This window comes from Bos indicus x Bos taurus, chromosome 22 (assembly GCF_003369695.1).
Source record: "Bos indicus x Bos taurus breed Angus x Brahman F1 hybrid chromosome 22, Bos_hybrid_MaternalHap_v2.0, whole genome shotgun sequence".
Lineage (NCBI taxonomy): Eukaryota > Metazoa > Chordata > Mammalia > Artiodactyla > Bovidae > Bos > Bos indicus x Bos taurus.
In genome coordinates, this window is record NC_040097.1 from 6315732 (window position 1) to 6331474 (window position 15743).

The 15743-nt window shown below is 55.7% G+C and overlaps 1 protein-coding gene across 19 annotated transcripts in view; it reads left to right on the plus strand.

Moving 5' to 3' along the window:
• Positions 1-15743, plus strand: part of ATP2B2 (ATPase plasma membrane Ca2+ transporting 2) — a 380950-nt gene that overhangs the window by 296171 nt on the left and 69036 nt on the right. For all 19 annotated transcript variants that reach the window (XM_027522833.1, XM_027522827.1, XM_027522826.1 and 16 more), the window contains 2 exons: positions 2303-2560; positions 3571-3696. In XM_027522833.1, coding sequence (XP_027378634.1) covers positions 2303-2560; positions 3571-3696 — 384 coding nt within the window. The remainder of the gene's footprint in view (positions 1-2302; positions 2561-3570; positions 3697-15743) is intronic.

Sequence of the window (15743 nt, forward strand, 5' to 3'; positions counted from 1 at the left end):
CCATGGGATTGTCCAGGCGAGAATACTGGAGTGGGTTGCCACGTCCTCCTCCAGGGGATCTTCCCCCATCCAGGGGATTGAACCGGTGTCTCCTACATCTCCTGAATTGGCAGGTGGATTCTTTACCACGTGCCACCTGGGAAGCCCAGGCCATTATGAGAGATGCATAATGGGCAGCATTCTTTGCAGAAATTTTGTAGAAAATAGAGAAGAAGATGGTACACTGCTTCTTGCATAAGGTTCGAACAAAGCTAAGGGCGCAACACAAAAGCATGATAAGGAGGGTAATTCTTACTGTTTTTAGAGCCACCTCTAGTTGGGAGCTTTTAGGGTAAAAGTTCATTTGATACTCACTTGACCCTCACAACAGCCCTGTGGGCAGATACTCTTATTACCCAGGAAACCAAGGCCCCGAGATGCTAAATGACTTGCGAGGGCAGACTCCGGGAACCGGCAGAACCGTGACTCAGACCAAGGCGTTCTGGCCCCCGAGCCCGCGTGCCTGTCCGTCGGCTGCCTTTCCTCAGAAAGGGACCAGGTTGAGTCAGTGCCACCCGGATAAGTGACCTCAGGTGACCCTGTGTAGTGCAAGCTTAGAACTCAGCGGGCAGCGGGGAGAGGGGGTCAGTGGGAACACAGATCAGGCTCCCGGAGTGGTGCCCCACAACCCTGCTCTCAGATGCCTGGAGTCGCCTCCATCCTAGCGAGATGGGAACCAAGGCCCAGAGAGGGGAAGGACTTGCCTAAGGTCACACAGATTGGTGGCAGGAGGGCTGGGTTTGGAACGCCAAGCTTCTGGTTGTTTCTACTGCCCTTCACTTCTTCTAGCTGAGACACCAGCTTAGGCCACAGTGGGTTGACAAGGGCAGCTGAATACACTCTTCTCCTACAGAACGGAGTTCTTGAACTTTGTGACTCACTCCTCCCTGACACCCAGGCCCCAGCCTGCGCTCTGAACCTTCCATGGTGCCTGGACCACCCCCACCATGGCAGACGTAGGCTGCATCAGTTACGTGTAAAGTGATGCTGTGTACTAAGTTGCTCAGTCATGTCCAGCTCTGTGCAACCCTATGAACTGCAGCACCCCCCCAGGCTCCTCTGTCCATGGGATTCTTCAGGCAAGAATACTGGAGTGGGTTGCCATGCCCTTCTCCAGGGGACCTTCCCAACCCAGGAGTCAAACCCGCATCTCTTATGTCTCCTGCATTAGCAGGCAGGTTCCTGACCCCTAGTGCCACCTGGGAAGCCGTAAAACAGTGCTGGTGACGGACTAACACTAGACTGCCCTGCAGTACCCAGAACCCCTCCCTGTCTGCTTTCTTGGCTCAGAGACCTCTAGACACTTGTTGGAGGTCACAAAGCACTTTCATGGCAGGGCTAGGATAGGCATAACCCCTGCTCCCAGCTCCCTGCCGTGACAGCTCCCTTAGTGCCAGAGAGCCAGCAGAGTGCCCAGCACATAATAGGTGCTTAGAAAATGTTTGTGACTTGACCAGTTTTGAGAGTCCGTATTTGATGCCAGGCCCTGGTAACCACCTCAGAAGTAGTTTCTCCAGTTTACTGATCAACAGTTAGAGGGAAGGCCAAGTGGGTTCCCCAAAGTCACACAGACAGTGAGCAGACACACCTTAGAAAGCCCTGGGTCTGAGGAGGGCAGTTGCAGTTTCCCCAGATCCTGTGGTCACAATCCCCAGATCCTGTCCCTGCCCCAGTCCAAGGGAGCCCAGAGGTGACCTCAGCAGGACCCACCCACACCTCTCTTTCTTCCCCTTCCTCTTCTCTTTCCCCTGATTGCCCCAGAGCAGCAGGAGGTGTTCTCAGGGTCTGGTGGCTCCGAGTGGTGAAAGGAACCCACACCTCTACTTTCTTGCCCTTGTAGGTACCATGTAGTCATCAGACTGTAGGTCACACAAGTGGCTCAGGGTATCAGTATCCTCACTGTGTATTGGAGGCTCAGATCCAGTAAGACCCTCCTGTGTGCCGAGCGCTGCCTGGAGGTTTACCTTCCTCCCCTGGAGCCTGGCCTCAGTGACTCCCGCTTTGCAGACGAGCACACTGCAGCTCAGGGAGGGCAGGGACTTACCCAGGACCAGAAAGGGGCAGCAGCAGGGTTCGGACCCAGCTTGTTGGAGAGCAGGTCCCGCCCCAGCCTAGAGGCCTGCCTCACAGTTGCTGGAAGAATGGAAGGAAAGGATGTCAGCAAAGCTGCCTTTTAGACCCTAAAGCACTTGCACTGTAGATTACCATGAGGCCCCTTCTGCCTGGCTCACCCGCCCTGCCTGCTTCCTTCCGCTCTGTGCAGGATGTGCGACGGCCCAGGGCGGGGCAGAGGATGAAGGGGAGGCAGAGGCGGGCTGGATCGAGGGGGCTGCCATCCTCCTGTCGGTCATCTGCGTGGTCCTGGTCACCGCCTTCAATGACTGGAGCAAAGAGAAGCAGTTCCGGGGCCTGCAGAGCCGCATTGAGCAGGAGCAGAAGTTCACTGTGGTCCGGGCCGGCCAGGTGGTCCAGATCCCTGTGGCTGAGATCGTGGTTGGGGACATCGCCCAGGTAAAATATGGTAAGTGACCCCACTGTTGAGCTGGGTGCTAGAACTGGAGTCCAGGCAGGGGTGGGAATGGGCCAGGCAGACCCAGAGAAGCAGGCCCAGGGCAGAGGGTGGATTCCTGAAGGCTGACCCCAAGCTAAAATATTTTCTGAGCTTCTTGGAGAGGTGGAAGGCTCATTTCTGGAGGAGGTAGGATTCCAGAATGTATTTAAACCATAAAATGGCAAATGCATGACACATGTACCACCACTCTCCAAACGGCTACCCTTAGCAGACATTACTAGTTGATCTCAGCTCAAAGCTGAGATAACATCATCAGATGACTTCTCAGCCCAGCACTCCAAGGAACACTAACACTCAGAGTGGGTTGATGAAGGGAACTCCCTTTCCCTTCTCTGATTTGGCTGTTGGTGGATGGTTGTTGTGCTAGAGAAGGTGTTATAAGGAGTGGACACGAATGAGCAAACATTCTAGGCCCGTGATGCTGCCATGGAGAAAGTGAGCAGGCTGGTGCCAAAGGGGATTTAGCTGAGATATGTCCTAGGTAAGTAGAGGTAAGAGAAGGGGGAAAGGTTGGAGGACCCCTTCTCACCAGCCGTATTATCCTCCGATAATATTCCTGTCTTGGGGTCTATTCAGCCTAGTCAAGACAGGCCCTTCCCAAAGAATTTCCCCAAACCATAGTTGAGGCCAAAGAAGAATGAGTCATTGAGAAAACTGGGCCCCAAATCCATGCCATGCCAAGAGAAGCACCTTAGAAACTGAGGGACATGCCCACTTGAGCTCAGATAGAGGCAGGACCCGACCTCAGCGCTCCAGGCCCCCTGCCCTTCACCCAGGCCCCAGGCTTCAGCTGCCCATTGGCCTGTGATGGATGCCACCTTGGTTCCTGCACCCTGGGAGCGCCAGGCAGCCTGTTCCAGAAGGCGACTCCTCCTTGCAATCCTGCTTGAAGGGAATATTCCAGCCTCTCCAGCCCTTGAGACCCTGCTGACGGCCCCCCTTGCCCTTCCTCCCACCAGGCGACCTCCTCCCTGCTGACGGCCTCTTCATCCAGGGCAACGACCTCAAGATCGATGAGAGCTCCCTGACGGGGGAGTCTGACCAGGTGCGCAAGTCGGTGGACAAGGACCCCATGCTGCTGTCAGGTGAGCTGCGGCCGCCGTGGGTCACTCCCGTCGCCGCTTCCTGCCCCCGTTCCCCGGGGGCGCCCGTATCCCCTTGATGAGGCTGGAGGGTCTCAGAGCCTTTGGTCTTTGGCTCCAAATCTCTGGCCAGCTCGGCCCCAATCAAGAATTCCCTCCTTTTCCCCAGAACACATACATTAAGTCTACTGTGTACTCAGTACTTCTCCAGGCCCTGGGGTGAGCCCAGTGAATAAAACTGACAATGAATTCCTGCCCTCCCCGCCACCATGGAACTTACCTTCTAGCGAATTGGTTTTCTGAAAGTTGAACATGGAAGTCTATTCCCATTAGGGACAAGAAAGAACCAGTCTGGTGACCATTGTTTTAGAGGCATACTGTGTGCCAGGCACTGGTCTGGGGGCTGGGACCTAAGACAGATGAGGCCCCGGCCTTGAGGAGCTTGTGGTATCGTTAGGAGTCAGACAGTGTGAAAATTCCAGAGAGTAATAGATATACTCTTGAGAGTCCCTTGGACAGCAAGGATAGCCAACCAGTCAATCCTAAAGGAAATCAACCCTGAACAGTCATCGGAAGGACTGATGCTGAAGCTGACGCTCCAGTACTTTGGCCACCTGATGTGAAGAGCCAACTCATTGGAATAGACCCTGATGCTGGAAAAGATTGAGGGCAGAAGAAGGAGATGACAGAGGATGAGATAGTTGGATGGCATCACCAACTCAATGACATCACTTTGAGCAAACTCTGGGAGATGGTGAAGAACAGGGAAGCCTGGCGTGCTGCAGTACATGGAGTAGCAAAGAGTCAGACATGACTGAACAACTGAATAACAGCAACGATAGATACTTGATGAAAATAAAACAGGACAATGGAGTACAGCTGGCTGGGGAGGTCGAGGAGGCCTGTAAGCTGAGGTGTGAATGATGACACAGAGCTGGTCTTCCAACTTTCCAGAGGATGAGTATACCGGCAGCAGGAATGGGAAGTGGAGAGGCCCTGAGGCAGGACTGGGAGCAAGATGGAGGGGTCAGATGTCAGGCCTGGTGTGCCATGCTCAAGAGTTCATAAATGTTCTGAATGTTATGAGTGCTCTCTAGAATTAGCAGTAAGCTGATCCCGTTTACATTTTTAAGATCTTGGTCTGACTGCTGCAATGGGGATGGCAAGAGAGGAGGGGTGACCCTGCAGAGGCGAGGTACCAGTCAGGTGAAATACCTTCTCCGAACAGGACACCAAAAAGGCATTCCTGTCCAGCAGTGCTCAGCACACATCATCTGAGCAGCTGCTCTGAGCCAGGCTGAGCAGTGAGATACCTCCCTCCCTGACCCCACGATGATCCAGACTCACCCTCCACCCTTGGAGGCCTCCAACCTGAGTAAGCAGGAGCATGGAGGCAGGGAGTAGACTTGCAAACAGCTAAGTCCATAGAAGAGGAGTGAGGAAGGTGTGAGGAAACCAAGGGAACAGAACCATCTAGAAGAGGTAGAATTGAGCGGGGTTTTAAAGGATCAGTAGGAGCCCACCAAGCAGAGTTGTGGAGAAAGGGTCCTCCTAGCAGAGGCACAGCGGTCTAAAGGAGGGTGGAATTTCCTAGAAATATTACAAAGAGGAAGAGGAGCATGTCTACAGGGTATGATGGTGAAAAGAACTGAGAATCGGGTCTGGGGCATTTATTTATCAAGAACTTATTCAATTATTCACTTATGGAGCACCTATTGTGTGCCAGTGGTTCATGGAACAAGCAAGGTGCCTGCCCTCCTGAAGCTTAGAATCTGGTAAAAGAGACTGACAAGAAAGGAACAAACAAGCAGATATGTACCACAGTTTCGGATAGGGATAAGTCAGGTGAAGACATTACATCATTGTAGTGAGAAAGAGACCCTGAGGAAGGGGATGGGAATCTTAGTTGATCAGGGAAAAGCGTGTGTGAAGAGGTTGCATTTGAGCTAAAGGCAGAGCAGTGAGAGAAAGAGCATTCCAGAAAGAGGGACAGTAAGTGCAAAGGGCCGGGGGTCTGGCCGAGTGATCATGGAAAGCCATAAATGCCCTCTGGGAACTCAGGGCCACGTGGGAGCTCAGTAAATGGTCATCGCCCTATGGCCTTGGTTCTGACCTCTGAGCTGAAGTGATTGTCAGAGAGGTGGTTACCCTTGAGAGAAGTGACTCCGTGGGTTATGAGGCTCAGTGCAAGTCGAAGGGAGGTGCTGGGCATGAGTGGATGGGAAATGAAGGTTCCAGACAGTTTGGAGGAGAGGAGAGGTAGTTCCCTGGCAGGAGGCTGGGGAGAGAAAATGTTCAGGATCACTGACCTGAACGAAGCATCAGCACGCAGCCATGAGGGTGGGCACAGATGTGGAGACCCTGGAAAAGAGCAATAGGGTAGAGGTGGATGGGAAGTCGGCTGGCCAGCCCAAGTAGGGTCAGCCACTCTAGTCTCAATCTATCCACCTGGAGGGAAGTCAAGACAAATGGAGGAGACCCTGGGCCTCTGGGTGTCAGGAAACAGGAGCCAGGGTCTCCTGTGATGTCTTTTGTGGGCAGAACAGAGAGGGTGTGCCGAGGCCAGGGGATCTCGGTCGGTTTGTGCTGACACTTCGTTGCTGGCAATCTGATGGGAGGTTTCTAGCAGGCTTCCTGGAGCTCTGTCCTGTTGCAGTACGGAAAGTGTGCCCATCAAGTTTGCAGAGCCCACACACCCAGGGAGGGTCAGGACCCATGAAAGGTGGCCAGAGTGCAGGGCGAACTAGACTCGAGAAAATGCAATGGACTCTGAGCTGCAGCCGACACCCTGAAATGTGAGGGGGAGGGAGGGCGGCGGCTCAGCCCAAGTTCCGGGGGAAAGACGGTGAGAGAGGGGCGTAGTCAGCCCGATGGAAAGCAAGCTTATTGGGGAGAGAATTCTGTGACAGTCAGAACCATTCTAGGAACAAAAGAGGCTGCCTGTGTGGTAGTGAGTTCCCCGCCACTGATTGTATGTATGTAGGGCCTGGACAGACTGGGGGTGGGGTGGTTGTAGAGGAGGCCAGAGCCCTGAGCAGACACTGCCTTCAATGCCCCTCCCTGTGGTGAGAGTCACAGATTCAGTGCACCCGTCCTCACCCGCACCTCTGCTACAGACCCGCCTTACTTCCTTTCCTCTGCCCTGCCTCTACTGGGGCCGTTTGCTCCTCCCAGGTGGCCCTTTTCCTTTCTCGTTGCACATTTAACTCCTGCCCATCTGCTCAGTGCCCCCTCCTCCACGAAGTCTGCACCTTTGGCCTGCACCCCAGCACCGCCTGGGACCCTTGTGTTGGCCCGCGACATCACACAACACTCGGCCATTTGGGCACAGGCTGTCATGCTGATTGAGTTTTGTGCTGCGCAGAGCATCTCAGATAAACAGCGAGACTATCCACAGTCCCGCCACCCAAACAAATCTAACAGGTCTCACATTTATGGGCTCTTCCATCCTTGGCCGGTCCAAGTGTGTGGGAGCCCAGGCCTGAGGCTGCCAGGAGGTCTGCCCAGCTCCACCCCAGGCCCTGCACCCCTTAGGGTTCAGGCAGTGTGTGTGAGAGTGAAGAGGGAGGCTGCACTGCGTAATAGAAAGAGCAGAGTTCAGCCAGGCTGAGCCAGATCTGGGCTCTGGAGTGAACTCACTCTGTGGCCTTGGGCACGTCGCTTCACTTCTCTGAGCCTCGGTTTACCTGTGAGGACAATAGCGATATCCTGGTGTGTGACGTAGGTGAGGCCCTTACCTAGCATGGTGCAGCCAGAGGGATGCCCATGGTGGGCTGGGTCCCTTCCCTGCTCCTCCCAAGGAGCCTGGACTTGGGAGTGACTTAGGCCTGGGTTCAAATCCCAACTCTGCCCTTCACTGGCTGGGAGACCCTGGACAAGCTTCTTTCTGAGCCTGTGTTCCCTCACTTGTAAAATGGGAGAACAACTCCAGCTTATGTGTCCTTTTCCCACCTCTTCCTTCATCTTGAATGTGTCACCGTTCCCCCTCTCTGGGCTGGCCCTGTCTCTCCATCGTGTAACCCCTCCCCACCTACAGCCTGCATGAGCCTGCCTTCTCCAGGGAGTCCCCCTGGCTTGCTGTCTTCCCCAATGCTCTCAACTCTGCATAACTGTCCTTTGGGCACTCTTTTTTGGGGAGTGGGAACATGACTAGACTTCTCACACCCTTCCCCTGTGCTAGAGGCTTTGCTGGGCCTTCTGGTCAGATGACCCTCAGAAAATACAGAGAGACCAGCCTGGGGGCACCTGCAGGGTCCTCATGGTAGTTGAGGAACCACCCCCACCCCACACACACACACATCGCATCGAGCACATTGGCTCAGCCTGCTGCTGCTAAGTTGCTTCAGTCGTGTCCGACTCTGTGCAACCCCATAGACGGCAGCCCACCAGGCTCATCTGTCTCTGGGATTCTCCAGGCAAGAACACTGGAGTGGGTTACCATTTCCTTCTCCAATGCATGCATGCATGCTAAGTCACTTCAGTCATGGCCGACTCCGTGCAACCCCGTGGACAGCAGCCCACCAGGCTCCTCTGTCCACGGGACTCTCCGGGCAAGAATACTGGAGTGGGTTGCCATTTCCTCCTCCCGGCTCAGCCTTGAGGAAGGCAAATAATGCTTGGTTCTGGGTCCAGTGGCCCAGCCCGTGACCCTGGCCAGGTTGCTTTGTCTCTGAGCCTCCAGGTCCACGTCTGTGTAGTCACCGGGCCCCCCCACATCTGCCTAGGCACAGGGCTGTTTTGGGGACCACATGCCTAAACCAGTGGGACTATCCTTTGTGAATGGTGTGCTTGTGAGACGCTGTGTGATGTGGATCAGACACAGAGGCAGAACCCCCCAGTTCCTGCTCTGCATCAGCTCCCGCTATGACCTCGGCCCCTTGGGGCCTCAGTCTCCCCATCTGACAAATGGGGGCAGACCAGCCTTCAGGAAGATTCAGCTGTATCTCTAGCACTCAGGGCACAAAGGAAATCCTAAAGCCCCGAGCACAGACAGGAGGACGCAGGCCTGTGTCTGCAGTGTCTTCTACCTGGGCAGAGCAGACGAGCAGGAATCTCAGGGCGATCCTCTGTCCACGGGGCCGGGTGGGGGTGGTGGTGGGCAACAAACCCAGTGTCACCTTCTCCCCCTACTGCCCGCCCACATGCCACCAGTGTGGCTGTGATGTCCACTCTGCAAGGTGACCCAGAGTTTCAGACACTTCACGTACAATTGGTTAAGATGTTGGGGGGAAATTTCAATTCTTTAAAAGTCTGTGTGGGTCAGACAGCATGCAAATGGGCCCTGGAGTGCAGGGGCCCATGAACTCAGCCTATTTTTTTTTTCTAGTTTTGTATTTTAAAATAATTTCAAACTTTCAGAAAAGTTGCAGGAGTAGCATAATGAACGCCTGCATGCCCTCCCTCTGATAAAACTGCTATGGCCTTCCGCTGCCCTCGCTCTCAGGAGCCATACGCTGTCCTTGTCAGGACCCCTTCCTCCTTCAGGTGTGTCTCCCGAGAAAAGGTATTTTCATGAGTAACAACAGCACAGTTGTCAACTCAGAAAGCACACCAGACATACCATCCTCGTTCACGTGTACTGCCAGTACCCACAGCATCCCCCAGGCTGGGGCCCGGCGCAGATGCCCTGCAGCCTTTAGACATCCTGCTTCTTCAGACTCCCTTAACACCGAGCAGATCCGCAGCCTTTCCTGGAAAGCCAGTGGTTTTTAGCCCTTCTGGGTCATGAACCCCCATGAAAGCAGTGATCCCTCCTATTAGAAATAAATGCCCAGACTTGCCTCTTTGCAGCCTGGCTTTCCACGTGGCGCTAGAGGTAAAGAACCCACCTGCCAGTGTAAGAGATGTAAGAGGCGCAGGTTCAGTCTCTGGGTCGGGAAGATGCCCTTTAGAAGGAAATGGGAACCCGCTCCAGTATCCTTCCCAGGAAAATTCCATGGACTGAAGAACCTGGTGGGCTACAGTCCATGGAGTCACAAAGAGTCAGAAAGGACTGATGAACACACCGACACACACACCCACAAGCGCGCGCGCGCACACACACACACACACACACAGTGAATGCCACAGGAAACCGAAGACTAGGCAGGACCAGCACGCTGTCCTCAAAAGCCGCGACGCCCACCCCCAGCAGACCCTCGGCTCAGCCCCCTGCAGGACCCCCCTCTCCCTCCTCCCTTACCCTGGAACCAGAGCCCGAACGGCACGAGGTAACCCAGGACCTCGACAACCCTCTGGGGCCCGCTGCCCACCCTGCCCGCCGAGCGCAAGGCCAGGCACGGGGAGCCGGACCTGCCGCCACTGCCGCCGCCGGGGAGCCTAGGACGACACCGTGACCGCAGGGAGGCCCCGTCTGCCACGCGGCCCGCGCTCTCTCCATTACACTACCCTGCCTCTTCTCCACGAGAGGCAGCGGGGTGTAGTGGATAGAGCACGGGTTCAAGTCCCGGCTCACCTCTCACAGCTGTGACCCTGGGCCATCGCTCAACCTCTCTGAGCCAGGGAGGCCACAGGTGGGCGGAGGGGCCGGGGCTGGCACTCGCACCAAGGCCTGCCTCACTGGGTTGTTGTGAGGGGGACGGGCTCGTGGGTGCTGCAATGCTCTGCCGACTTGGAGTGCTCGTGGGCCTGAGTTATTGCTGTTGTTAACCGCGTCGGTAACAGTAACGACGACAGCACCACATCTGGGCTGGGAACCGCATGGGCTTGGCCTGGTGCTCTGCTGGAGGCAGGTGATAACTCCCAGACAGGGCCTCCGTCCTTCTTCACGTCTCTACTCTCAGGAAAAGGCCTCTGAGACGGCCTGGCCTCTCCACTCTCCCTGTCTGGAGAGAGGCTTCGGAAGTCAAAGCCTGGAGGGTGAGGAGCTCTGTGCCTCGTGTGCTGTGCAGCCTCTCAGCCATTTGACCTCTATGTGCTCAGAAGCTTCATTTCATAAAGCCAGGCTTCACTAGGCCTGCCCGCAGGGCCTCAGTGCACCCCACTTGTCATCTCCAGAGCCTGTGCCCTGAGATGCCATCTGGACCAGGTCTGGGGCAAGTCTGAGGCAGAGGTGGGCTTTGAGCCTGCAGTCGGGTAGGTTCTGGCCTATACTCTGCTGCCAGCTCAGAAATCACCTCCAGGGGGACGAGATGAAGGTTCAGGTGGGGGGCCTGGATAGGCCATCCTGTTGGCTGGAGCCTGCAGAGTTCTCGGGGTCCAGGCTCCTTTCTGACTCACCGATGGACGGACAGACGGGTGCTGACACGGCTCCCCCTGACTCACCTGCTTCCCTCTCACTCCTCGGGGCCGTGTCCCCAAAGAGCCCTGCCTCGGATTTTGTGCACAAGCCCCACCCCCCACCACCCCCAGCAAGGGGGAGAGAATAGGAGCCTGAGCCTCCCAGCTGCCCAAGCAATGTGCTTTGAAATGCGGGTGACGATGGTGACCTCACCAGGGTCCATGGCCACCGAGAGGGAAGAGCAGGCCACAGAGTGTGGGGCACAGAGAGACCCTCTGTGCATATTGGTTCTCTTCTTCCCTCCCTCAGCACACCTCCAGTGGCTCCCCAGTGAACCCCAAACAGACACCCAACCCTGCAGCCCTCCTCTGCTCAGGCCGCCGCTCCCTTCATGAGCCCTGAGCTTCAGCCCAGCTGATCCGTGGCCGTCTCCTGCCTTTGCCTGAGCGGGGCCCCAGCCCTCCCTGCTCCCGCTGGTCTAGAGGCCCTTGGGTCTCTGTTGTCTTGTGTTGTTGCTCATCTGTGTGCCTGTCTGCTCCCCCAACTACACTGTGAGCCAGTGGAGGACAGGGACCACCGGGAGCCCCTTGGCACAGAGCGGGACCCCACCACACCCGTCCATCGAGTGAACAAGCGCAGCCCGGACAGGGAGCGACTCGTGGTCAGTCTGTCCGCTCAGCCTCCGCCCGCCCCTCCAGAGTCCCCGAGATGCTGCCTTTAATAGAGGCTGCCCTCCTCCAGCCGGGAGGGACCCTCATCTCCAGGAGACCTGGGTTCCCAGACTTCACTGCTGAGAGGCGATGACTGAAGCCAGACCTCTAACAGAGGACAAAACTGAGGTCCACCAAGGAGAGGGCTGGCCTCAGGCCGCTCAGCAAACCAGAAGCAGACCCAGACTGATTCCCAGGGCCCTCCCTCCTCAGCCCAGGGCCTCTCCATCGACCATCTCCTGAGCAGTGTATTCTGGGGGGCTCCTTGGGGACTTAGAGGAGGTGGGGGCCACAGGATGGTGTCCAGAGGACCGTGGACATGGGAGCTTGGTGCACAGCCTAGTCAGGATGCCCCTCCCTAAAAGGGTCTCTGTCCACACCCACAGACCTGTGGCTTATATGCCTCTGGTTCTACTGTTGGAGCTTCGGCCCTTGGGCTTAAACCTCGTCCCCTGCAGGGGATCCTGGAGCTGGGTGGCCCGGTCCACTTGGTTCTTCCTCTGGCAGGAAGGGGCAGCCAGGCTCTGAGGTCCTCGCAGGGGAGGCGGGTGGGCAGTCCAGGGAGCTGTGGGGAGGAGGGCTGGGCTGGATGAAGTTGACCCTTTGTAAAACCATGAAGTGGCTTATGGAGGGGCTGTGGGTCCTCCGTTGTGAATGTAACATGTGCCCACCAAGAAAAATACAGAAAATGAGGCAGCAGTGGCAACAGAGCTGTGGGAGGCAGAGGAAATGCGCTCGATCCTGCCCCCAGGGGCTCAGGGGCCAGGAGGCAGCCCCTGGGGAGACTGCCGGCAGAGGAGACCAGAGAGGTGACATCCTTCTGTGGGGGTCAAGGAAGTCACCTGAGAGGAGGGGCGTTTGTCCTGAGCCTTGAAGAGGAGGTTTTGGACAAGAAGTGGAAGAAGGGCATTCAGGCGGTGATAACTGTGTGAGCAGAGATGGGCGTGGGGCTGGGGTCGGCGGCGGGACGGAAGGGCCGCTCCCAGTGCTGCTCCCAGGGAGGGGGCGCGTGGCTGGAGTCGGTGGTCCAGGGCTCAGAGAAGGGTGAGAGCTGACCCAAGGGTTGCTAATGAAGGCGTCTGGACTTTGGGGAGCTGTGGAGGGTGTCTGAGCTGGGGGACGGTAGTCAGAGCTGAGGCTGGGCGTGCTGCTGAGGTGTGGAGGGAGGGGGGACCAGAGGGGGAGGTGAGGCCCCCGACTCCTCTGGCCCCTCCAATGCGGAGGCCTGGAGGACCCCCGGGGCTCCTCGGTGCTGGGTGGGAGGTGGCCAGCCCTTCTCCCCGACCTCCCTGTGTCCCCGTGTCCCCGTGTCCAGAGGCCGCCTCTCTGGCTTCCTCTTCCTTCCCCCCCTCCTCCCTGCCTCCTGGTGCAGAGCTGCCAGCTCCCTGCTGAGCTGGGAGTGATTAGATCAGAAGGTGATTTGGGGTCTGATTATCTTGGGTGGAAATTGGCCCCCTGTGTCTTTTTCCATCCCGCCCAGGGCCGGGGAGGTGGGGAGCGGCTTCTCTGTCGACACCCAGGCCGAGCCAACTTTTTCACGAACGTGTTTGGGACCAGTGTATGGCCTTGTTTCTGAGGAAGTGCAGCATCTGACCAACCCGGCAGGGGGCTCTGTCCCTCACCAGCCAGGGACCCTGGACGGGCCACTCCTCCCAGAGCCCCGGGTTTCTCCTCTGCCAGCTGAGGGCCAGCGTGAGAGCTGACGAGATGATTGCACGTGAAGGGTCAGGGTTAAGGTTGGGGTTAGGATCGGGGTGAGGGCACGAGGCCTGGCGTGGAGTAGGTGTCCTGCAGAAGGTCGTGCTGATTCCGTCCCTGCCGTCTACGCCCTGTGAGTGCACTGAAGTGTGCTCACCCCTCCCCTTTAAAGATCTGCAGTGACCTCACACCACCCACAGGTGACCTCTCTGCGCCTTAGTTCCTCATCTAATATAGCTGATACGTAATAGTCCATCCTGCCAGCCCCCACACAAGCTGAGCCCGCGCTTGAGAAAGCTTTTTGTCAGCAAGTCACTGTAGTTCCCAAAGCCCCATAATTGGGCCCAGGTCGTGCGTGTGCCCCTCGTGAGGAGAGTGCGCTCCGGCGTCTGCCTGTGATGGGAAGACACCAGGCCTGGGCCTTCCAGCTGGAGTCAGTGTTCGAGAGCTTTCTGTGGTCCCCACTGTTCCCTGCCTGGCAATGGGCGTGGAGCCTGGGGATGGGCGCAGAGCCTGGGGATGGGCACGGAGCCTGGGGATGGGTGTGGAGCCTGGGGATGGGCATGGAGCCAGTCGCAGAGGGCATCACCTGAGAGCCTGGATTCTGGTACGGCTTGCTAAGCTCCAGGCTGCCTCTGGGAGTCTTCATGACTTCGTTTGCCCTTCATGGATGGACAAACCAACTTTTACCACCTCAAAGGAACTTACTGGAGGATATCTGTCTGTCTGTAAAGCACTTTAAGATCCTGACATCCTAGAGGCCAAATGGCTGGAGCCCCACAAACACGCACACACACACACACAACCAGACATGTGTGCAAACATATACACGCACAGACACCATCTCAAAACATGGCTCAGGTCCTAGGAGAAAAAGGAAAGGAGTGGACAAAACCTCTTGAAACGTGAAAATAGATTCCTTGCTTTAAGGAAAGTGCTTTCTGCCCCGACTTAGAACCTGTTGACTCTTATTTTACATGCAATTCTAATGAGTCTGTCCACCTAGACTTCAAGTCTGAAGCAAATTGGGAGAACAAGGAGAAGGCCTTTAGTGACAAGTGACCCTGAAAACAGGAAGAAACGACCATTGATCGTAAGTGGAAACAAGGAAAATCTGAAAACAGCAGAAGGAGTTTGAGAAACAAGTATTCAGGGGTGTTTGGTGTCTGGGCTTGGTGGTCATGGCCGCCTGTCTGATAGACCAGATATAATTCTTCCTGTGCGGCCTGAGGACGGCTGGAGACCCTATACCATGCAGGACTGGATTCTTACCTCTCTGCTGGAGGAGGAGCTACATGCTCGTATGGAGGATTTTCTAGCCAGAGCAGTAAAAAGGAAAAATCACAAAAAGACAAGCGCTTGACAGGCCAAACTTCACTTCCCTAGGTTCTTTACTAAGCAGAGTGCCCACTTGTCAAGAAGAAGTTGACAACAAAGACCCCGAAGATGAGTAAAAGTGGAGCTACTCTGCTCAAAGGCCTCCCTCCCTCCTTCCCCACAGCTCCCCTCAGGCCCCTGGAAGAATTCCAGGACCCTTTGGAACCCAGTTTGAAAAATCTAAAATTCTAGGAAGGGAGTTTGTAACTTTTCTTGTACCATGGACTCCTGGGAAGGTCCGGGGTCATCATCAGTTCAGTTCAGTCGCTCAGTCGTGTCCGACTCTTTGCGACCCCATGAATCGCAGCACGCCAGGCCTCCCTGTCCATCACAAACTCCTGGAGTTCACTCAGACTCATGTCCATTGAGTCAGTGATGCCATCCAGCCATCTCATCCTCTGTCGTCCCCTTCTCCTCCTGCCCCCAATCCCTCCCAGCATCAGGGTCTTTTCCAATGAGTCAACTCTTTGCATGAGGTGGCCAAAGTACTGGAGTTTCAGCTTTAGCATCATTCCTTCCAAAGAAATCCCAGGGCTGATCTCCTTCAGAATGGACTGGTTGGATCTCCTTGCAGTCCAAGGGACTCTCAAGAGTCTTCTCCAACACCACAGTTCAAAAGCATCAATTCTTCGGCGCTCAGCCTTCTTCACAGTCCAACTCTCACATCCATACATGACCACAGGAAAAACCACAGCCTTGACTAGACGGACCTTTGTTGGCAAAGTAATGTCTCTGCTTTTGAATATGCTATCTAGGTTGGTCATAACTTTCCTTCCAAGGAGTAAGCGTCTTTTAATTTCATGGCTGCAGTCACCATCTGCAGTGATTTTGGAGCCCAGAAAAATAAAGTCTGACACTGCTTCCACTGTTTCCCCATCTATTTTCCATGAAGTGATGGGACCAGATGCCATGATCTTCTTTTTCTGAATGTTGAGCTTTAAGCCAACTTTTTCACTCTCCACTTTCACTTTCATCAAGAGGCTTTTGAGTTCCTCTTCACTTTCTGCCATAAGGGTGGTGTCATCTGCATATCTGAGGTTATTGAT